Source organism: Gopherus evgoodei, chromosome 1, assembly GCF_007399415.2.
Source record: "Gopherus evgoodei ecotype Sinaloan lineage chromosome 1, rGopEvg1_v1.p, whole genome shotgun sequence".
Taxonomy (NCBI): Eukaryota; Metazoa; Chordata; order Testudines; family Testudinidae; genus Gopherus; species Gopherus evgoodei.
The window spans coordinates 35,433,730-35,458,988 of NC_044322.1; the positions used below are offsets into that span (position 1 = coordinate 35,433,730).

At 43.6% G+C, this 25,259-nt stretch overlaps 1 protein-coding gene across 1 annotated transcript in view; it reads left to right on the forward strand.

Moving 5' to 3' along the window:
- Positions 1–25,259, forward strand: part of RNF17 (ring finger protein 17) — a 215,496-nt gene that overhangs the window by 45,332 nt on the left and 144,905 nt on the right. Inside the window, exons 9-12 of the mRNA XM_030561299.1 lie at positions 5,073–5,173; positions 14,329–14,500; positions 15,125–15,201; positions 22,061–22,135. Of these exons, the coding sequence (XP_030417159.1) occupies positions 5,073–5,173; positions 14,329–14,500; positions 15,125–15,201; positions 22,061–22,135 (425 nt within the window). The remainder of the gene's footprint in view (positions 1–5,072; positions 5,174–14,328; positions 14,501–15,124; positions 15,202–22,060; positions 22,136–25,259) is intronic.

Genomic DNA, 25,259 nt, shown 5'->3' on the forward strand with positions numbered 1-25,259 from the left:
GAGACCTGGTCCAAGCGACTTCAGCTCCTCCGTGGCCCTTGCGTCATCCATCCGTCTCCTCCTATGCAGACAGTGCCTCCTACGGAGACTCGGATACGCATGCCCATAGCCCGGACCACGGACCTCCTCAGAGGTCCTTTTGGACACCTTGGGTGTATCATCAAGCCCAAGGTGAACTGACTGGCCCCTCATGCACCGGTCACTCAGAGCACTGTGCGCCCAAGGCCACCGTCAGCCGACCTCTCCCCACTGACTCAGAGGAAAACGGTGCACACGCACCAGAACCGCATGACCTTCCGGAGACAGAGGTCCACCTGGACCAGGCATCAGTGCAGGACCCACTCGTCCCAGGGCTGTCATCCTCCTCTTCCCCGGATGAAGCAGTAGGGGGGACGTCATCATCGGGACCACCTCCGATTGACCTCCGGTCTCACCAGGACCTTCTGCAGCGTGTCGCCCAGAATATCAACCTGCCGGTTGAAGAGGTCCCGGAGGTGGAGGACCCGGTGATTAGCATCTTATCCGCAGAGACACCCACCGGAGTGGCTCTCCCATTCATCTGTTCGATCCAGGCTAGAGCTGATACCATCTGACAATCCCCGGCTTCCATCCCACCCACAGCCAAGGGGGTCGAACGGGAGTACATGGTGCCCTCCAAGGCGTATGAATACCTCTGTGTGCACCCTGTTCCTTGGTGGTACAGTCCGTCAACGAACGGGAGCGCCACGGTCAACAAGCTCCCGCGCCTAAATCTAGAGAAGCCCGGCGCATGGACTTGTTGGGATGAAAAATCTATTCTGTAGGAGGTTTCCAACTCCGCATAGCGAACCAACAAGCCCTCCTCAGCAGATACAGGTACAACACCTGGGAGGCTGTCAGGAAGTTTGCTGAGTTGGTTCCGCAGGATTCCCGCCAGGAACTTACAGCACTCCTGGAGGAGGGGAAGAGGGTTGCGAGGACCTCGTTACAAGCTTCATTAGATGCCGCTGATTCGGCTGCCAGAATGGTTGCTTCTGGCATAGCCATGCACCGCATATCATGGTTGCAAGTGTCCGGACTGCCACCTGAGTTGCAACACACAGTACAAGACTTGCCCTTTGATGGCCAAGGCTTGTTTTCGCAGAAGACGGACCGACCCCAGACTGCAGAGTCTGAATGACAACAGAGTAATTATGCGTTCGTTGGGAATGCATACGCCTCAGATTCAAAGACGGTCCTTCCATTCTCAACCACAGCACCCTTACCCCCCCACCTCGGCCACGGCAAGACTTTGCCAGATGAAGGGGTCATACTAATTGCAGACGGCAGTCTGGCCCTCAAGGGGGCAACATTTCCGGTCCCACCAAACCAACGCAGGGACCCAAATCGAACTTTTGAGGATGCGCCCGAGAGCAGTGTACCAATTGCCTCCCCGGATCCCTTTCAGTTCTACAACCGCCTTTCCCCGTTCCTTCCGACGTGGTCCCAGTTGACGTCAGATCGTTGGGTCCTACGCATGGTGGAGCTTGGATACCATCTTCAGTTTGTTTCACCCCCTCCCTTGCACCCCCCCTCCTCGTCCCTCTTCGGGGACCGCTCTCACGAGCAACTCCTCATCCAGGAGGTCCACAAGCTCCTCTCAGTTGGAGCTATAGAGGAGGTACCAGAGGAGTTAAGGGGCAAGGGGTTTTATTCCCGATAATTCCTCATTCCCAAGGCGAAAGGGGGCCTTCGGCCTATCCTAGACCTGCAAGGACTGAACAAATTCATCAAAAAGTTCAAGTTCCGCATGATATTCCTGGGAACCATCATTCTGTCCCTGGATCCCGGAGATTGGTACGCCGCTCTCGACATGCAGGATGCATATTTCTACATAGGAATTTATCCCCCTCGCAGGAGATATCTGCGCTTTGTGGTAAACCACCGTCACTACCAGTTTACTGTCCTCCCCTTTTGGCCTCTCCTCGGCCTCTCGGGTGTTCACGAAATGTATGGCGGTTGTCGCTGCTTCCCTACGCCCTCGTCGGATACACGTCTTCCCCTACCTTGACGACTGGCTCGTCCGAGGGGCCTCCGAGGCACAAGTCATCAGCCATGTGGCCATTATCAAGGACCTCTTTCTGCGTCTAGACCTGATCATCAACTTAGACTAGTCCACTCTGGTGCCTATGCAGAGGATAGAGTTTATCGGGGCAATGCTGGACTCCAACCTTGCGACAGCCAGTCTACCCCTCCATCGGTTTCAGGCCATAGTCTCACTTGTCCAAGGTCTTCAGCGTTTTCCAACAACCTCTGCCCGCACCTGCCTTGGTCTCCTCGGTCACATGGCTACATGCACATTTGTCACACAGCACGCCAGGCTGCGAATGCGGCCTCTGCAAATCTGGTTCGCTTCCGTCTATCGGCCGCACAGAGACACCATAGACATCATTTTGATGATTCCGCCGAGCGTTCTCAGCTCCCTCGACTGGTGGCGAACACCCTCCCGGGCTTGTGCAGGATGACCGTTCCATCCTCCCCAACCCTCCATGTCCCTAATAACAGACGCGTCTTCTCTGGGCGGGGGTTCTCACCTAGGGCACCTGCGCACCCAAGGCCTTTGGTCGTCCCGGGAGTTGACTCTACACATCAATGTCTGGGAGCTGAGAGCGGTCCGGCTGGCATGCCAAGCGTTTCAGCGCCATTTGCAGGGCCATTGTGTTGCAGTCTTCACAGACAACACAATGGCCATGTATTATATAAACAAACAGGGAGGGACGCAGTCCTCCTCTTTGTGTCAGGAGGCGATACTACTGTGGGACTTCTGCATAGCCCACTCCATAGACCTAGTAGCCTCCTTCCTCCCAGGAGTCCGGAACATGCTCGCAGATCACCTGAGCAGGTCCTTTCTGGCGCACGAGTGGTCCATCCATCTGGACATTCTCCATTCAGTTTTCCGGAGGTGGGGCTTTCCCCAAATAGACCTCTTTGCCTCCAGGGACAACAGAAAATGCCAGGTGTTCTGCTCCCTGCAAGGTCGCTCCCCGGGCTCTCTGTCAGACGCGTTCCTCATTCCGTGGACTGGCCACTTCTGTTATGCCTTCCCTCCGTTTCCTCTGGTCCACTGAATTCTGATCAAGATGCACAGAGACAAAGCCTGCCTTATCCTGATTGCTCTGGCTTGGCCGAGGCAGCATTGGTACACCATGCTGCTCGACCTGTCCATGTCAGACCCGATTCCCCTGCCACTCTGCCCGGACCTGATCATGCAGGATTTCGGCAGGCTACACCACCCAGACCTGCAGTCCCTTCATCTGACTGCATGGTTGCTGGTTGGTTGAGCCGATCAGAGTTGCGTTGTTCCGCCGCAGTGCAACAGGTGCTGCTGGGTAGCAGAAAGCTCTCCACGCGATCAGTGTACCTTGCTAAATGGAAGCGCTTCTGTCAGTGGTATGGTCAGCAGGACCTTTCTCCGCAGACTGTATCGGTCCCCACCATCTTGGACTATTTATGGTCTCTCAAAGAGCAAGGTCTAGCGATCTCTTCGCTAAGAGTGCATCTTGCAGCTATTTCCACCTTCCATCCTGGGGAGGCTGGCAGTTCCATTTTCTCCCATCCTGTAGTTTCCAGATTCCTTAAGGGCTTGGAGCGACTCTATCCTCAGATCAGACAATCGGCCCCTACCTGGGACCTGAACCTTGTCTTGGCCAGGCTCATGGGGCCCCCCTTTGAGCCTTTAGCCACATGCTCGCTGCTGTACCTATCCTGGAAGACAGCATTCCTAGTTACTGTCACCTCGGCGAGATGAGTCTCGGAACTTAGAGCTTTTACTGTGGATCCTCCGTATACAGTGTTCCATAAGGACAAGGTACAGCTGCGACCACACCCGGCGTTCCTCCCTAAGGTCGTCTCCGCCTTTCATGTCAATCAGGACATCTTCCTGCCAGTCTTCTTTCCAAAACTGCACTCATTGCGAAGGGAACAGCAGCTGCATACTCTGGATGTCCGTAGGGCTCTCGCGTTTTACACCGAGAGGACCAGACCCTTCCGACGTTCACCTCAGCTATTTGTAGCGGTGGCAGAAAGTATGAAGGGCGTGGCAATCTCTTCCCAGCGGATTGCTTCTTGGGTGACATCCTGCATTCGGGCATGCTACGAGTTGGCTCATGTTCCGACTGGCCATCTTACCGCCCACTCTACTCGGGCTCAAGCCTCATCTGCCACATTCTTGGCCCATGTTCCCATACAAGAAATCTGCCGCGCGGCCACCTGGTCTTCCGTCCACACCTTTGCATCGCGCTACACATTGGTCCAACAGTCTAGAGACAACGCAGCCTTCGGCTCAGCGGTCTTACATTCTGCAACGTCTCACTCCAACCCCACTGCCTAGGTAAGGCTTGGGAATCACCTAACTGGAATGGATATGAGCAAGCACTCGAAGAAGAAAAGATGGTTATTCACCTTTGTAACTGTTGTTCTTCGAGATGTGTTGCTCATATCCATTCCACACCCGCCCTCCTTCCCCACTGTCGGAGTAGCCGGCAAGAAGGAACTGAGGAGCGGTGGGGCCGGCAGGGGTATATATTGGGCGCCATGGCGGCACCACTCCAGGGGGTGCCCTGCCGGCCCACCGAGTGTTGCTAGGGTAAAAATCTCCGAACGTGCATGCTGCGTGCGCACACCTAACTAGAATGCATATGAGCAACACACCTCAAAGAACAACAGTTACAAAGGTGAGTAACCGTCTTTTAAAGCAGTACAATCCCCCTACTATAGGTGCAGTTACATCAATATAGGTGCTTTATACAGGTATTAAGGTATTACTATAGCTGCATCCACATTATGGGGGTTGTACTTGTGTGCCTATTTTGGGGGCGGGGGGGAGAGATCATATGCCTAACTGAAATATTCTGCCAGTACAGAAACTGTGTATAGATCAGGTCAACAGCTTTAGTTCTTCTAGATTTGTTCTTTGTGGTCACTCTGACTCTGAAATGTGTTTGTGTGATTCTCATTGTTGCCTCTGACATTTATAAATGACTGTGGCTTATTATTTTGCAAAAATAGGATGAATGATTAGGCATTGATTTAGGTATCTTTTAAAAATGAAATAGATGCTGGGATATTTGGAATCCAAAGTGAAGCAGGAAGAAGACAGTATTGTAGACATTATGGATAAAAAGTTTGATTATCTTATTACTGCTCTTCAGTCAAGGTAATGTGACTATTTTTATGTCATGGACAATCCAAACTTGTGTTACATTCAAAAAAATGAGTTAGTTAACTGGAAATATTGGTGTCTTCGATGTAGAAATTTCATAATATCTTAATTTATTAATCTGTCCAACCATGAACATTTACTCCTGAGGGAATTCTACTCCAAAAAAAATTAAATTCTGCACACAATATTTTAAAATTCTGCAACATTCTGCAAATTTGACAATAAATAAACATGGCTCCTGCATAGCAGTGGGGAGCACAGGCCACTGGCTGCATTGAGGTGGCAGATTATCCTGAAGCCCCCACCTCCAGCGTTACAGGGACTTGGCAGTGAGGCTGCACTCAACCCTGACACGATGCAAGGGCCAGACCTGCCCCAGAAATACCCAGGGTCCTGCTCCTCTGCGTGAGGCGCACTATATGTGGGTGGGCAGGCTCAGCCCAGCAGGATCCAAGTGTGAAGGGTCTTACAGTGGTGGGGGATCCAGGTGTGGGGTGAGAGGTTTCTCTGTGGGGCAGTCTGGGTGTGGGTGGCTCAGTGGGAGACCCGGATACATGGGCTCATTGTGGGGTTCTGGGTGCAGGGCAATGGAACTCTGCAGGGGATCCAGGTGAAGATGATTGGGGTTCAGAGGTGGGGTCTGGGTATGGGGGGATCAGAGAGGGGTCCGGGTGCTGAGGGAGTGGGGCTTAATGGGGTGGGGGTCCAGGTGCAGCTGGTTGGAACTCAGTTGGGTGGGGGTCAGCGTGTGGGGGATTCATTGGGGGGAGGGGTCCAGGTGTAGAGGGGGAGGGCTTGTCAGGGTGAGGATTTGAAGGGCCCGCTTAACAGCGGAGCCCCAGCTGGTGCCGAGGGGATGCCACATGCCCTCAGTAATTTTTGTTTTTCATATGGTCTCTTACATTGGAACTTTCCTGTTCTTGCTAGAGAACTCATTGGAAGATAGAATGGGATATGTTATCTTAAGAGTGAAACTTAAGCGGCAACTTTCTTAGTCCTCAGTTGAAGTGTGTGGAAATATCCAGGGGCTGGAATGGAGATACTTCTAAGCATGTGCTCAAGGGTAGCAAAGAGAATTAAAAAGCATATTTCCAGTAACAAAAGTAGTTCTTTGAATAGTATCTCTATGGGTGCTCCGCTCTAGGTGTATTCGTGACTCTATGCCTCAGACCAGAGATTTTAGGTAGTGGTGTCCATTTGGTCTGCACGTTGATAGCTTATAGGCACCAATTCTCAAGCTCCCCTAGTGTCGCCCACTGGAATACGGGAAGGCAGTATTCTCTTCAGCTTCTCTAGCCAGGCATTCTGATCCACCAGATATGCTTGAGGAACAGGAAGCGAGACTAGACAAGGGAGTTTTCACAAGACTAGACAAACATCATTTCAACAACCAACATTTCTTCATTCTCTCCTAATCAAGCAGTCATGTATCCTCCACCAACCCTGGCAGACACCTTCAAATGGTTTCAAGATCTCATTAAGAGAGTAGCAGATTTGTTACGAATTCCACTTGAAGAAGCAAAGGAGTCGCAACACAAGCTGCTCGGCATCCTACATCTGCTTGCAACACGTTCCCTATCAATAAGGCCTTGCTGGACCCAGCAAAAACAGTATGGCTGAAACTGATTTTTATCTATCCTGGCCACCAATGATTTTTTTGATAAAATGTTTTTTGAGGAAAAAACCTGTTTAAAGATAGATTTAATTAAGATCTGTTATAGCTCAAAGATATTTCATCATGGAATAGGGATTATAAATTCTAATTATATAGTATGAGACAATATAGTCATGTAATGTTTAAGAAAAGTTTTGTAAATGAGTTCCAATAGTTCATGGATTAGGGACCCAATTTTACAGGGTTCCAGGGGCTTCTGTATAGATTGTTTAGGTTAATCTTTCAGTCTGCTCAGTGGGACTCAGTGCACAGTCTGGAAGATACCTTCAAAGAGGCTTGGTTTTGCAGTTCTCAAACTGTGGATTTGTGTCTCCAGAGATATGATTGTCAACAGCAAAAATGTTTTTAAATAAATAATATATAGAAGGTGAGAAATAACAGATCTCAACCCTATTCTCCCTCTGCAAATTTGTGTAGAGTCAATCCCTTATTTCTCTCTAAAAGTGCAAAGTTTCAAAAAGTTCAATGAATAGAAGATTGTTGGGGGCAGAATAGATATGGAAAAGGAGAAGTCTGGAAATAAGTGAGAGAAGGGAGGGACAGGCAGTAAAAACAAAAGTGAAACTGTTTGAGCAGCATATTCCAGAAGTCTTGAGGTCTTTCTGAGTGTAGCCTTCATTGATTTGAGATCTATCATACCATTCCCTCACTAGAAGGGAAAACCTATAATGGCAGCAAACCATAAAAGAGACCCAGTTTGGCAGTAATATCCTGTACCTGTGGGTAAGACAGGCATGAATGTAAAATGCAAACAGTGCAACAAAGAAATGCAAGGCCTAGTTGCCCAAATGAAACAGCATCACAAGAAGTGTTCCTTAGGAGGGAGCTGTGTTGAAGATCATGAAAAGAACATGTCTGAACATGCAGGATCTTCAGGTTGGTAAACTTTATTTCATACTTCTTAAGGACTGCCTGTCTTCCTTCTGTACTATTCTTGAAATCTCATGTTTGAGCAAAAAAGAAAGAGAGTTTTACTCTATGGTACTATCATTTTAGATGCAGTTGTGATAAAACCTAAATATCTGAAATAGGAAGATCTTCCTTTTACAATTTCATCTTTAAAGTCGTACTGAGTGTTAGTGAATGCAATGAGTAATACTAAATGAGCAGTATGGTAATAATTAAATAACTGCATTGACGTATTTTGTTTAGGAGAATCCATCCTCAACGTACAGGATTCTGAAGACTATCTACCTTCAAGATCACCATCATTTTCTGCAGTTTCAGTTATCTGCCAATGATAGTATTTCAGTCACATCATGTATGTCACATAGCCACAGTATATCACCTGTAGTAAAAAGGGGGGGAAAAATCTCCATCATCCAGAAACAACTGTAGATAAGTTTGTGATAAGAACCAACAGATTACAAAAAAAAGTAATTGATGAAAAAATTGCCTGGTTTGTTTATGCAACAAAGTATCTTTTCCATATGATTGAGAACCCACACTTCATTAACGTGCCTCAGTCATTAAGACCAGGATACAGTCCACTCAACAGGTCTATGTCACAGGCAAATTGCTGGATCAAGTGTATGAGAGAGAAATTGAGCAGTGTGCCAAAGATCTAGAGGGTTATCATAAACCTAGTCCCAGATTTGGACCTTAGCATCCAAAATATGGGGGTTAGCATGAAAACCTCCAAGCTTAGTTACCAGCTTGGACCTGGTAAAGCTGCCACCACCCAAAAAATTAGAGTGTTTTGGGGCACTCTGGTCCCCCCAAAAACCTTCCCTGGGGACCCCAAGACCCAAATCCCTTGGATCTCACAACAAAGGGAAATAAACCTTTTCCCTTCCCCCCTCCAGGTTCCTGGAGAGACACACAGAAGCAAGCTGCGTGAATCTAAACAGAGGGATTCCACCCTCCCCGTTCCCAGCCTTGGAAAACAGAAGTACCGAGAGCTAATCTCTCTTCCCCCCTCACCCAGAGGGAATGCAAAGTCAGGCTAGTAAATCTAACACAGATTTCCCCTTGACTTCTTCCTCCCACCAATTCCCTGGTGAGCACAGACTCAATTCCCTGGAGTTCCCCACTAAAGAAAAACTCCAACAGGTCTTAAAAAGAAAGCTTTATGTAAAAAAAAAAAAAGAAAAATACATAAAAATGGTCTCTCTGTATCAAGGTGACAAATACAGGGTCAATTGCTTAAAAGAAATATGAATAAACAGCCTTATTCAAAAAGAATACAATTCAAAACACTCCAGCAACTATACCCAGGTAAATACAAAAGAAAACAATAGAAGCCTTACTGCGTTACTATATTTGTACTTACAACTTGGAAACAGAAGATTAGAAAGCAGGAAACAGAACTCCTCTCATAGCCGAGAGACAGACAGACAGAAGACCCAAAAACAAAGGACTCACACGCAACCTTCCCTCCACCCAGACCTGAAAAAGTCTGGTTTCCTGATTGGTCCTCTGGTCAGGTGTTTCAGATTACTTCTTTCCAGGTGAAAGAGATATTAACCCTTAGCTATCTGTTTATGACAAGGGTGAAATTGTTATCCTGAGTCTTGATGGGGGGAGCAGTGTCCACAATGATCCTGTTGTATGTGCTTGTGTGACAACAGAAGAAGGGAGTGTCTTCCTTACAGAAACACTTGATACATCAGGAAATGCACACAGAGCAGAATACTTACAAGATGTAGCAGTAAAAACTATAGCAAATTCTGGGAAAAAATTCAAATGTCTTGTATTCTGCTTGGTCACAGACAATGCTGCAAATGTATCCAAGATGAGAAGAAATTATTTAGAAGAAAGTCCCAAGCTAATAATATATGGCTGCAGTGCTCATTTGATGAACCTTCTAGCCAAGTGTTCCAGAAATAAAGGCTAACGTTGTTGAAATGTCAAAATGTTAGAACCACTAACACTAAATGTTAGTGTTAGAACCACTTTGCAGCAGCTGTTCTGAAAAAAAAGTGGGAGGAACCAAGCTAACTCTCCCACAAGACATGCAATGGAACTCAGTAGTGGACAGTTTTGATCACTGTATGAAGAACTAGCCTAATCTGATGAACAATATTGTGAAAAAACAGATGGCACTGTCACAGCCAAAGTTCTCAACATTGGGTTTAAGAGAAATGTTGAATACCCTGAAGCTTATTTCTGTGGCCTTGAACAAAATGCAGGGAAATAGCTGTTTTATTGCTGATGCTGTTGAAATTTGGAGGGAACTGAGTGAGATCTTAAAAAGAGAAAAATGCAATGATGGAGTTAAATTACAAGCATTAAAAAAATGAATGAGACAAGCACCATCTCCAGCTCTTTTTCTTGCAGATATTCTCAATGCTCGGTACCAGGGTCAAACCTTAACTACTGAAGAAGGGGAGTTGGCTATGACATGGATATCAGCAATCATCCCTTCATAATGCCAGCTATAATAAACTTCAGGGCTAGGGGTGAACCATTCAAGAAATATATGTTTGCTGATAATGTTTAAAGAATCTCACCAGTGAACTGGTGGAAGTCACTTAAGCGCTTGGATTCACAGACTGTTGAAGTGATGATCTCACTTTTAACAGCAGTAGCTTCTTCTGCTGGTGTAGAAATAATATTTTCTTCCTTTGGACTAATTCATTCCAAATTGAGAGATCATTTGGGACCTGAAAAAGCAGGAAAACTTGTTTTTTTTTTCCAGATTATGAACAAACAGGAAAATGAAGGTGAAGGTGACTGAGTTAGCTGCAGAAGCCAATGTTTTAAGTTTCTCATGTTGACCTGACAGTCAATTTTAATTTTTTTAAAATATTTCATTAAATAACCAACCAGTCATTCATTTTCTGATATAGCTGTAAAACTAATTTGAAAAGTTTTCAAAATAAATCACTTTAAAAATGTATAGTGTGTACCTTCTAAAAATGAAACCTGCATCTGTCTCCGTGAGTTTTGAAGAATATGTATTAAGGTTATAACAACCAACAAGAATTCACTTCTTTTATGTAGAAATCCGTGATCAGTCTTTCTGACTAGTGATTTAAATCAAATCCACCCTCATGGCGGTCATGGCAGCCTTCCTACGGAAGCAATAGGTGCAAGTATTCCCGTACCTAGACAACTGGCTAATCAAGGGCCAATCTCGGGCCCAATCGAGGACCATGTGAGTCTGCTGCGCATGACATTCCTCAGGCTTGACCTCATTCTGAACATGGCAAAGTCAACCGTAACCCCCACTCAAAGAATAGAGTTCCTCAGAGCCCTCCTAGACTCTGCTTTCACCAGGGCTTTTCTTCCAGAATCTTCTTTCCTCACCATGAGTGCCATCATGGAGGATTTCAAAAGATTCCCGACCACTGTGGCATGGAATTGTCTAATACTGCTCAGGCACATGACTGCTTGCACATATGTGGTACAGCATTCCAGTTTGTGGCTCCATCCCTTTCACACTCATTCCTCAGGTCCACGAGTCCCTCTGGTGGTGGCTCAACCCACGAATAGTATGTCCAGGAATACCCTTCTCCAGACCTCAGCCATTGCTGTCACTAGTCATAGATGCGTTGGTGATGGGCTGGGGAGTGCACCTAGGTAAACTCAGAACTCAAGGTCTCTGGTCCCAGGCAGAATTTTCACTGCATATCGTCAGAGAGCTGCATGCGGTGCGCCTTGCTTGCCAGATGTTTGAAGCCCATCTGCAGGGCTAATATATATCGATATTGACAGACAATACCACAGTGATGGTCTATGTAAGCAGACAAGATGGTACTCACTCTTCTACCCTGTGTCAAGAAGCCCTCAAGCTGTGGGACTTCTGCATCACTCACTTGATACACTTGTAGGCATTGTATCTTCTGGGCTCACAGAACAAACTGGCCGATCACCTAAGTAGGTCATTTCACGGCCATGAGTGGTCTCTCCACTCAGATGTCCCGATCAACATTTTTTAAAGGTGGGGATCTCCCCAGATAGACCTGTTCGTGACACGGCACAACAGGAAGTGTGAGCAATTCTGCTCCTTCCTGAATCACAACCCAGGCTCACTCGCGGACCCCTTTCTCCTTTCATGGAAGGGGCACCAGTGTATGTATTCCTGCCTTTCTCACTCATCCACAAAATCCTCTTTAAGGTCTGATGAGAGAAAGCATCACTAATCTTGATAGCACCAGCATGGCCCCATCAGCACTGGTTCATTACGCTTCTAGACCTGCCAGTGGACATGCCGATAACTCTTCCCCTGGTTCTGGACTTGATCATGCAGGACCATAGTCGCCTCCAGCACCCCAATCTAGAGTCTCTCCACTTCACAGCATGGAAACTCCATGGCTGAACCCGTTAGTGCTTGCATGCTCTGACTTAGCGCGGTAGTCCTTGGCAGCAGAAACCCTTCCACTTGTGCCACTTATCTGGCTAAGTGGAAGAGATTTTCAATTTGGTCTCTACAGAAGGACACTCCTCTGTTGCATTAAAACAACAGGGGCTGGCAGTATCGTCAATAAAGGTTGACGCTGCCCGCTATTTCGGCCTTCCATCCTGGCTCAGCTGGTCGGTTAGTATCGGTAACTCCTGTGGGTGGCCGCTTCCTCAAGAGGCTAGATAGACTGTACCCTCAAGTAAGACAGTCTGTTCCCCACTGGGATCTCAGTCTGGTGCTCTCAAGACTGATGGGTCCTCCCTTTGAGCCCCTAGCAACATGCTCTTGCCTTTATCTATCTTAGATGGTGGCATTCCTAGTGGCTGTAATTTCAGCTGGGAGGGTGTCTGAGCTCAAGGCCCTGACATCCAAGCACTCTTACACTGTGTTTTATAAAGACAAAGTACAGTTGCAGTCATATCCAGCTTTCCTCCCAAAGGTGGTTTCACAGTTTCGTGCAAATCAGGACATTTTTCTTCAGTGTTCTTCTCTAAGCATCATGTCAGTGACTGAGAACACATGCTCCATTCCCTGGATGTCAGACGGGCATTAGCCTTCTACATTGAATGGACTAAGCCATTTTGAAAATCGACACAGCTCTTAGTTGCGGTTGCTGAGGAATGAAAGGGCTTCCTGTGTTGCTCTAAAAGATCTTCTCTTGGATCCTGGCTTATATTAGTGTGTGCTATGGCCTAGGAAAGATACCGGCACCAGCATTAACAGCACACTCCACAAGACCACAAACTTCGTTGGCAGCATTCTTTGCTCAGGTTCCTATTCAAGACATCTCAGGGCGGCGACATGGTAGTCTAGTCATGCTTTTTTATGTCGCACTACGCTATCACACAGCAGGCTAGAGACGATGCTGCATTTGGCAGAGCAACAGATTAATCTGTGACACTGTGAATTCCAGCCCCTCCTCCTAGGGACTGCTTGGGAGTCACCTAACTGGAATCAACATGAGCAGTCACTTGAAAAAATGGTTACCTACCTTTTCATAACTGTTGTTCTTCGAGATGTGTTGCTCATGTCCATTCTAAGACCCACCTGCCTACCCTCTGTTGGAGTACCCAGCTAGAAGGAACTCTAGAGGCAGCAGGTCGGCAGAGACCTATATACACTGCCATAAAGGCATGACTCTATGGGCTCCACAGCCCCTAGACTTGCACACACACCTGCTTGGAATGGACATGAGCAACACATCTCAAAGAGCAACAGTTATGAAAGGTAGGTAACTGTTTGTTTGTTTTGTTTTCCCACTTCCATAGTCTTCCTCAAGAATGTTCCAATCGCAGAAATATGCAAAGAAGTGCCTTGGACAACTTCTCATACATTGACTGAACATTATGCAGTCTCACACGACTCAGCGTCCGATGCCATATTTGACTCCTCTGTCTTAGCCTCAATATTAGACTCAACTCTGAGGCCCCATCCCTCCGTTAGGAGTACTGCTGTCAGAGTCATTTTGAGTGGAGCACCCACAGGGACGTTTCTAAAAGAAGAAAGGGTTACTCACCTTGTGCAATAACTGTGGTTCTTCGAGATGTGTGACCCTATGGGTGCTACACTTACCATACTCCTCCCCTCTGCTTCAGAGCACTTAACAGTGAGCCCTGTGGTAGAGAAAGAACTGAGTGCATTTCACTCATACAGCACTATATAGCCCTGGGGCAAAGAACAAGATGGGGAGAGCACATATGCAGGCGGAATAGGCACTGCTTCCTAAAAATCTCCAATCTGAGGTGCAGGGACGCGAATACAACTAGAGTTGAGCTCCCAGAGGCAAGCACATCTCGAAGACCCACACTTGCTGTACAAAGTGAGTAACTCTTTCTTCCTTTTTTGTTTAAATGTTTTTCTCCAGAGAGGGCCCCTGCTAAACAAATAACTCAACTCTTTAATGATTTTACTGTAGTTCACATTAATTCACTCAATTTAACATCTGGCTTCATTCTGCTGATGCTGGCATGCTAGGAAAATCCAACTCCAGTGTGAAAGTATCATCTTTATTTGTGGCAGGGTTGCGACACATTTATGTTTACAGCTTTAGTTCAGTCTGTACTATTGCAAATACTTAGAGATTACTAGATTCTGAAAATAATCTTTCATTTTGTGTTTCTAATATAGGAAAAGGAAGTTGCATGCAGAATTAGTGAAGAACACAGATAATTATGTAGCCAACATCATAAAGGCTAAGCAGTGCATTGGAGAGAAGAGAAACAACTTGAATGGCGCCATGAGGCTAGCAAAGGAGTTAAAAATTACTCCTTCGTTAAGAACCTGTTGTGATTTGAATCAGGTAGTTAAATTAATCCACTGTAAAATCTTCTTTGAATGGATTTGCCAAACTCAGTTTTTTACATTTACTCTTCTGGCTGAAAGTTTTAAGCTGTTACTGTGATCCATCTTCCTGTTTGTTAATATTTCAAGATTCACTTTGTTACAGTAAAACATTTTATATATTTTTTTCAGACTTCTGAACTTGATTCTTTAAATCATGTCTCATTATGGCCTTGGAGTTTGTATGTGGTTCATTTAAGTTCCACATTATTTTTCAACTTTGTTGCCTCTGATCTCCCAATATTGTGCAACCAATTTATTTTTCCTAATCTGGAGGCTAGTAGTATAACCTAAATAGTATTTTTGAATTCTTGCAGACAGGGCTTTATATCTACACAGATTCAACTATGGACCTGTCCTCCATTCTATCAGGTGCCTGTTTAGGTTAGCCAGGCTTAAATTAAGTTGCTTCCTCACTGTTCTGGTTCAGAATAAAATTAGTTATTTCTTAAATTTTATGTTCAAGTGAAGTGTCTTGTGCTGATTGTCCAGTACTGGAGATCTTTATCCCCTGATATGAGATCTGTTCATGTATCTGATGTTTATGTAATAGAAAATTAAATTGCTCTTTTTTCAATTTGAGGTTATTCATAACTTAAAGTTGACAGTTGAGGGTGAACTCTCAAGAGTGGATACTTTGAAGGACAGAACATCTCTAAGGTAAATTATTCAAGCCTGAGTTACAGCAGAAGGTAAAAACTGTGACACAATGGTATTTATGCATCTAAAGTAGTAAACTGATACTCTTATTTTTAATAATTTAATACAAATTAATATAATCAGAAATAGAAGAAATGGACTTGTCGTGAGTAATTTGTGTGATAGATACAAAAAATGCCCAATAGCACTAGTTTGAATCATTCTTCTGAAATAAGCAAATAGAAAAGTACACGTGAAATCGATATATTAAAACCCTGTGAAATTGACATTACTGTTCTGTAAACACAAGTGTGTGCATTTCAAAATACATTAGCAAACTTTCACCCTGTGTAAAGCATAAATAATAGGGCTTTACACAGGGTGAAAGTTTGCTAATATATTTTGGTCTTCTATTATTAAATAATGGTCTTCTATTATTGTTTAGCAGTGCAATTAATGGCGATTAATAAAAATTAATCGCCATTAATTGCACTGCTAAACAATAATAGAAGACCATTATTTAATTGTCTTTTGTTTTCTATGTTTTCAAATATATTGATTTCAATTACAACACTGAATACAAAGAGTATGGTGCTTACTTTATATTTACTTTTGATTACGAATATTTGCACTGTAAAAAAAAAACAGTATTTTTCAATTCACCTAATACAAGTACTGTAGTACAATCTCTCTTTATCATGAAAGTTGAACTTACAAATTATAGAATTATGTACAAAAAAACTGCATTCAAAAATAAAACAATCTAAAATTTTAGAGCCTGCAGATCCACTCGGTCCTACTTCTTGTACAGCCAATCGCTCAGACAAACAAGTTTGTTTACATTTGCAGGAGATAATGCAGCTTCTTGTTTACAATGTCACCGGAAGGTGAGAACAGGCATTCTGATAACACTGTTGTAGCTGGTGTAACAAGGTACACTGCTCTACAGCCAAAATGCTTCTGAAATAAATGTAGTCCAACTTTACTAATTCTGGGTCACTGAGAACGAAAATGATGCTTAAAATTGTTGATTGGCTCTAGTTTTCCAGATATGCTATTGGGTCAGTATATACGACGCTTGACTTGGGAATGGCGGAGGATAAGTGAGTTATAAAGGGAAAGGATCTCAATTTAAATCAGAAATGACTAAAATACATCTTTGACTGGATCTCTGAATAAATCTATGACTGGGTTTGGACAGTACTTGCTTTTTAGGCAAAACAATGAATGATGCAATCTGAAGCTGGTATTGCGTCATACATGATATGAATTGCATCATGTTATTCCTAGAAGTCATGGATAATGCAGTCATAACGAAGCTTACATCACTCTGCTGAACAAATTGCCCTATATCAGCTCTAGAAATCATACAGTGTCTTGCTCTTATTTGTCAGTGTTTGATTTTGCAAAGGGACACATTTCTGTTTAGCCAAAGTGAGCAGAGATGCCTCGTACTTGTGTGAACAGTGCAGATAACTTTTGCTATGTTTGTGGTGAAGTGACTTTTGCATCACAAAAGCGCAGTCTAACCACTCTGGTTAAGAAAGCCTATCAGCTTTCTTTTGGCTGCAAAATTGGAGATCAGGACAAGAGGTGGGCCCCACACATATGCTGCAACACTTGTGCAACAAATCTTCGCCAGTGGTCGAACAGGAAAAGGAAATCTATACCTTTTGCAGTGCCAATAATTTGGAGAGAGCCAAGAGATCATACCAGCAATTGTTACTTCTGCATGGTGCCTCCAGTTGAGAAAGGTGTGTCAAGGAAGAAAAAGTGGACTGTGCATTATCCAAACATTCCATCAGCTATACGCCCAGTACCCCACGGAGAAGGACTGCCGGTTCCTGATGCACCAGAATCATTCTCACTTGAGTCAGACGAGGAAGAGGATGAAACTTCTGGTCCTGAACCATCAATGTCACAGGACCCACATTTTCTCCCATCCTCCTCCTCTGAACCACACCTCCTAACACAAGGTGAACTGAATGACCTTGTCAGGGATTTGGAACTACCCAAGAGTAAGGCAGAGCTGTTGGGCTCCAGACTACAGCAATGGAATCTCCTGACAGGCTATCAGGGCAAATGGAGCCCATCAGTGCTTGCAGATTATTGCTGGACAGTGACAAGAGATGCTCCATTTAATGAATACAAGAGACAAGCCAAGAAGAGCCGAGTAGACACTGAATAGGACTAAACTATGTACCTAATAGTTTTTTGCCTTTTGTTTCATAATAAATTTTATTTATAGAACCCTTTTTGTGGTTTTTAAAGTGTTACATAAACAGGACAGGTGAAATATTATCATGTAAAGCAACCATAAACACATGAAAAGACCTAGGTTTACAATTTATGATTAAAACTCTACTATCTACACAATATACATAGACATAAAATGTAAAAACTTAAATATCTTAGAAACAGTAGCCAATCAGTTGTTTTAATTGTCATATTTGAATTCAGCACATCAAAATACATAATAAATACCACATTTTATCTCTGAAGCAGACTTCTCAAAAATTGTAGACCAGTGGTATTTACATGCCCGATGTGATAAAGATTCATATGTCCCTTTATGATTCAACCACCATTCCAGGGGACATGCATCCATGCTGACAGTGGGTTCTGCTCAATAACAATCCAACGTAGTGCGACCGTCACATGTTCATTATCTGTGTCAGATGCCTCCAGCAGAAGGCTGATTTTCTTTTTCAGGGTTTGGGTTCTATAGTTTCCACATAGAATCATAAACTATCAGGGTTCGAAGGGACCTCAGGAGGTCATCTAGTCCAACCCCCTGCTCAAAACAGGACCAGTTCCCAACTAAATCATCCTAGACAGGGCTTTGTCAAGCCTGACCTTAAAAACCTCTAAGGAAGGAGATTCCACCACCTCCCTAGGTAACCCATTCCACCACCTCCCTAGGTAACCCATTCCAGTGCTTCACCAGCCTCCTAGTGAAAAAGTTTTTCCTAATATCCAACCTAAACCTCCCCCACTGCAACTTGAGACCATTACTCCTTGTTCTGTCATCAGGTACCACTGAGAACAATCTAGATCCATCCTCTTTGGAACCCCCTTTCAGGTAGTTGAAAGTAGCTATCAAATCCCTCCTCATTTTTCTCTTCTGCAGACTAAACAATCCCAGTTCCCTCAGCCTCTCCTCATAAGTCATGTGTTCCAGCCCCCAAATCTTTTTTGTTGCCCTCCGCTGGATTCTTTCCAATTTTTCCATATCCTTCTTGTAGTGTGGGGACCAAAACTGGACAGTACTCCAGATGAGGCTTCACCAACGTCAAATAGAGGGGAATGATCACATCCTTCGATCTGCTGGCAATGCCCCTACTTATACAGCCCAAAATGCTGTTAGCCTTTTTGGCAACAAGGGCACACTGGTGACTCATCCAGCTTCTCGTCCACTGTAACCCCTAGATCCTTTTCTGCAGAACTGCTTCTTAGCCATTCTGTCCTTAGTCTGTAAGAGTGCATTGGATTCTTCCGTCTTAGAACATAAGAACGGCTGTACCGGGTCAGACCAAAGGTCCATCTAGTCCAGTATCTGTCTACCGACAGGTGCCCCAGAGTGAACCTAACAGGCAATGATCAAGTGATCTCTGTCCTGCCATCCATCTCCATCCTCTGACGAACAGAGGCTAGGGACACCATTCTTTACCCATCCTGGCTAATAGCCATTTATGGACTTAACCACCATGGACTCTGCACTTGTCCTTGTTGAACCTCATCAGGTTTCATCGGAGTGTTTCTCTTTTTAGACTTCTGAAAGCATGCTCCCCACCTCGTCCCTCTCAGATTTTGGAAGGCACTTCAAATTCCTAAACCTTGGATCGAGTGATGTAGCTATCTTTAGAAATCTCACATTGGTATCTTCTTTGTGTGTTGTCAGTGTGCAGTGACAGTGTTCTTAAAATGAACAACATGTGCTGGGTCATCATCTGAGACTGCTATAACATGAAATATATGGTAGAATATGGGTAAAACAGAGCAGGGGATATACAATTATCCCACAAGGAGGGCAGTCACAAATTTCATTAACGCATTTTTTTAACGAGCGTCATCAGCACGGAAGCATGTCCTCTGGAATGGTGGCTTAAAGATGAAGAGGCATATGAATGTTTAATATATCTGGCACATAAATATCTTGCAATGCTGGCTACAAAAGTGCCATGCCAATGCATGTTGTCACTTTCTGATGACATTGCAAATAAGAAGAGGGCAGCATTATCTCCTTGTTTGTCTTAGCGATTGACTGAACAAGAAGTAGGACTGAGTTGGACTACCCAGGGAATTACAGACCAGTCATCTTAAGTTCTGTACCTGGAAAGATAATGGAGCAAATAATTAAGCAATCAGTTTGCAAACATCTAGAAGATAATAGGTGATAAGTAACAGTCAGCATGGATTTGTCAAAAACAACTTGTTTCAAATTAACCTGATAGCTTTCTTTGACAGGGTAACAAGCTTCGTGGGTGGGGGGAAGTGTTTAGACATGGTATATCTAGAATTAAGTAAAGCTTCTGATACTGTCTCGCATGACCTTCTCAGAAACAAACTAGGGAAATGCAACCTAGTTGGAGCTACTATAGGGTGCGTGCAAAACTGGTTGGAAAACCATTTCAGAGAGTAGTTATCTGTGGGTCACAGTCATGCTGGAAGGGCATAACGAGTGGGATCCTGTGGGGATCAGTTCTGGGTCTGGTTCTGTTCAATATCTTCATCAGTGATTTAGATAGTGACATAGAGAGTACACTTATAAAGTTTGTGGATGATACCAAGTTGGGAGGGGTTTCAAGGACTTTTGGAGATAGGTTTAAATTTCAAAATGATCTGGACAAACTGGAGAAATGGTTTGAAGTAAATAGGATGAAATTTAATAAGGACAAATGCAAAGTACTCCATTTAGGAAGGAACAATCAGTTGCACACATACAAAATGGGAAATGATTGCCTAGGAAGGAGTACTGCGGAAAGGGATTTGGGAGTGATAGTGGACCATAAGCTAAATATGAGTCAGTGGTGCAACACTGTTGCAAAAAAAGCGACCATCATTCTGGGATGTATTATCAGAAATGTAGTAAGCAAGACACGGGAAGTAATTCTTCTGGTGTACTCCATGCTGATTAGGCCTCATCTGGAGTATTGTGTCCAGTTCTAGGCACCATATTTCAAGAAGGATGTGAACAAATTGGAGAGATTCTAGAGAAGAGCAACAAAAATGATTAAACATGAAAACATGACCTATGAGAGAATAATGAAAAAATTGAGTTTGTTTAGTCTGGAAAAGAGAAGACAGAGAGGGGACATAACAGTTTTCGAGTATGTAAAAGGTTGTTACAAGGAGGAGGAAGAAAAATTGTTTTTCTTAACCTCGGAAAATAAGACAAGAGGCAATGGGCTGGACATTAGATTGGACAATTGGAAAAACTTTCTAACTGTCAAGGTGGTTTAGCACTGGAATGAATTGCCTAGGGAGGTTGTGGCGTCTCCATCATTGGAGATTTTTAAGAGAAGCTTAGACAAACTCCTGTTAGGAATTGTCTAGATAATACTTAGTCCTGCCATGAGTGCAGGGACTGGACTAGATGACCTCTCTAGGTCCCTTCCAGTTCTAGGATTCTGTGATTTGTAGGCTCTGAAGTTTTATAGTGTGTTGTTTTTGAGTGTGTTATGTAAGAATGATGAAGAGATTGCACTACCGTACTTGTGTGGGATTAATTGAAAAGTAGTTTCTTTTGTTTATCATTTTTACAGTGCAAATATTTGTAATTAAAAAATAATATACATATTGATTTCAGTTACAACACGAAGTACAATATATATGAAAATGTAGAAAAACAGCCAAAATATTTAATAAATTTCAATTGGTATTCTATTGTTTAACAGTGTGATTAAAACTGATTAATCATGATTAATTTTTAATCGCGTTTTTGAGTTAATCGCATGAGTTAACTGCGATTATTATTTGTTAGGGCTGTTTATTAATGAAGTATTAATACACCATATAAAAGGGAATGACTTACATTTTTTTCCATCAGTTGTCCACTCTTCTGCTCCTAGTGTATGCTGGGCTCCCAGAAGAGCTGCTCAAGATGAAATCTCAGTGGCCCCTGACCATGAAGTTTCTTACAGAAATGAAAGCAAATAATACACAAGTCCAATTTAAAGCTGGTACAGCTTCAGAGCCAGAGTTCTGACTGTAGAATCTTTATTTGGGTGCTGCTGTCCCTCTCTTGATCAAGAGAATAGTCAGAAATCTTTATTTATAGTTTTGTTAGCCTACTTCTTGCTATATGATAGGAATCAGATTTTGAGAGCTCTTAGACTGGCCAAAAAATTAAATATAAAAGAACTTTGAGATTTTTTTCCTGAATTAATTTGTCCATCTTGATTTGGCAGGAGGTGGAAATAGAGGCTTAATTTTGATGTAAGCCAGAAACAAAAAGATTAAGTGCTTGGGCTTTGAGTATACTTTAGTTCCTGAGGGTTGTTATTGGAAAATATAATTTATATTTTCACTACCCTAAGGATTATTTGTGGAACAGTGTGAGGCATTAATATAGAAACTCACTAAATAGATGCAGAAGTAGTGAAGGAATGCTGGGAAATCAGATTATACCGCATAATATATTAATGTAGAGGTAAATGAGCAGTCAAGTCTACCATTAGAGAGCTATCATCAGTGTGTTAGCCAAGAAAATTACCAATGACTAAAACTGGAGGAATGGAAAACTGAATTGACCTCTGTTTCTTCACATTTCTTCAGACCCTATAGGACTTCACTAATTAGTTAATGTAGTATTTGTGCATTGTGAGACTGACTTAAACCTTTGGGTGACCTCCCTGATACCATTCTTCTTTTACTCTAGATTTCTCATGAACTGTGATGAAATTACCTCTATGTTCAAAAATATGGGGAAGATTGAATTGGAAGTACCTACAAAGTAAGTGTTTTTTTTTAATAAAGAAAACTAATGCAGTGATTTATGCAATTTTCTTACCGCTGAGCAATTTAGACACCTATAGCAAAGGTCTACATGTATGCTTACTGATTTTTAAAACTAGAATGTACAGCTGTAGCAAGAGATCTTAAGTCAGTATTTCTTTCTGTCTTGTTTCTTTCTGTCAGATAAGAAGCAGGACTTCAGTATAGGTTAAAACTACTTATTGGAGGATTGAGTACCATTGGGTATATTGGTATAAGGTGCCTTTACCATTGGGATTTCTTTATGCTTAACAGTATACCAACCTCAAGTGATGGAAAGGGGTGGAATAATTGGGATGTCGGTACTTCCAGTAAATGAAAATTACTCTACAATTGGGTTTACATTTACTCAAAGTTAATAGCAAATACTAAAATATTCAGTAATACAACTTTTGAGGATAAAGTCTGATTATGAGGTAACAGAAAATCAATATAGGTTAAACATAACTGGCACATTTTCTTATTGGAAAACAGCTACTGTTTCTATTTCATTGAGCCTCTTTGCTTTCACTTGCTCAAACAGGTTTTGATAAATGACTGTAAATTATGATGATTTATAGTATATCAAATTGATGGACTGTTTGTAGTGGAGTGCCACAGGTGCCAGTATGTGGATCCATCACTGCCTTCATTAATAGTCTGAAAAAGAGGGCCATAGAGCATTCTAACGTAGGTAATATTTGGGAAATGTTGCAAACTCTGGTGAGGCGAGGGAAACTCTACAGAGGGACCTAGAGAGGCTAGGAATGTAGGCCATATCACCCTACCGAACTATCCATTGAAATCAGTGAATAGTTTTGTTTAAAAACTGATGGCATATTATGTCCATAGGTAGGGAAAACAAACTTAGATTCAATTTGGAAAAATTCAGTACACCAAGAAAAAACCCTGATATGCTTGGAGATAGAAACTTGAAGAGTAGTGATGTTAATAGACATGGAGGATGAATGTATATGGCAGGGGTCGGCAACCTTTCAGAAATGATGTGCTGAGTCTTCATTTATTCGCTCTAATTTAAGGTTTCGCATGCCGGTAATACATTTTAACATTTTTAAAGGTCTCTTTCTATAAGTCTATAATATATAACTAAACTATTGTTGTATGTAAAGTTAAATAAGGTTTTTAAAAGGTTTAAGAAGCTTCATTTAAAATTTAAATTAAAATGCGGAGGCCCCCGAACCAGTGGCCAGGACCCGGGCAGCGTGAGTGCAACTGAAATCGTGTGCCACCTTTGGCACCTGTGCCATAGGTTGCCTACCCCTGGTATATAGCATAGTATACATGGCTTTACTCTGGGAGCATTCTGCACCAAAAAATTAAAAATTCTGTGCACAGTATTTTAAAATTCTACAAAATTCTGCATTTTTATTTGTCAAAATAACACCACATAATCACACCAGTTTCAAATATTTTGGTAATGTATTTCAAAATACCTATCAGCAAGTATGTCTATAACAATATATAGACATACACAATTTTCCGCAGGAGTAAAGAGTTAAATAAACCCTTTGACAACCCAGTTCCTGTTTCTCTGCCCCTTTCTTCGCCCAGAGCCTAGCTGGGGAGCCAGACACCCACAACCCATCCTCCTTCAGAGCCCAGCCATGCCCCCCCTCTTCCCAGCCAATACACCCGCACCCTCTTCCCCTAGACCCAGCCACCAGGCCCCCCCTTACACAGATATCCATATCCCCTCTTCCCTAGAGCCCAATCAGGCACCCCCAGCCCAGACACACACACCCCAAAGCCCAGGGATCCAGAAGGAGAGACAGCCTGATGCTGGGTCCCAGGCTTGGATGGAGTTTCCTGCATGCTGCCCTCTCCTTCCCTCAGGGCATGCTGGGAATTGCAGCTGCCAGGAACCTTCTAGCTCTCTCTCCCTCCCCCCAGCAGTGTCTTCTATGTGCGAGCTGAGTTCTGTTGAGTCCAGTGGTCTCTAGTAGCAGTTAGCAGCATTGCAGCCCATTCTGCATGTACAACATTAATTTCTGCAAAATTCTGCATTGTGCTGTGGCTCAGAATTCCCTCAGGAGTAGGGCTTGGAGCAGCCAGAATAGACATAGCATCAGAGACAGTAGCCCTCTGTAAATCTTTTTGAAACCTACCCTGTAATGCTGCATTCATTTGATCTGGACATGGCTGCGAAAGAAGACAGATGAAGGGATCGATTTTAATTGGTAGGCTGCAACAGTATTAAATGAAGCATGAGGAGTGGTGCTTCATGTCCTATCAACCATATTTTCTCATAGTAGGCATTTTAAATGGCTCCAGTGTGGGGTTACAGGGGTTCTACCATATAACCCGTAACCTAGGGTAGACTCTACTCAGTCTACCCCTAAGACTCATAGAATCATAGAAGATTAAGGTTAGAAGAGACCTCAGGAGGTCATCTAGTCCAACCCCCTGCTCAAAGCAGGACCAACGCCAACTAAATCAGTAGTAGGATTCAGACTCAGTTTGCTCATCTGAATCCTACTACTCCCCCACCCAGGGAAGGAGGACATGGTACTAAAAGGTAAGGACCTCGTCCCTACCACTCCTCCCCCCAAGCACAAGGCCCATTAGCAAAATCCCTGGCCTTGTGGGAACCATTCTTTTAAATTGCAATAGAATCCAGCCACAAGTTGTGACAAAATTAACATTCCTACTGAATACTACCACAGATTATGAAATCCTATTCCTGTGTAACCTAATTGTGCCTCCAAGATGCTGCAAAGCAGGGGAAAATGCTATGCTATGCTAATATGGCCCCAATGGAAAGAAAAAATATTTCTTGACCCCAAAGTAGATGATTGGTCAGACCTGCAACTTCTGCAAGACACAGCTGTGAAACTACAGTTATAGGGGGAGGATGTAGGGCTGCTGAAATAGAGCAAAAAAAGGCTCCATGTATCCTGGGCTAGGGATTAAATTTGTGAAGGAGGAGAGTGAGGGACCAGTTAGCTCCCTTCCTCCCCAGCTGGCCAGTGAGTGGATAAAGCCTTCAAAGGGGGAGTGGCCACCCTTGTGACCCCAGTGAGTGCTCTACTTCCTCTTTCTACTTGGGCTATCCCAGTTATTGCCTGTCACATCAAGTTTTCTAC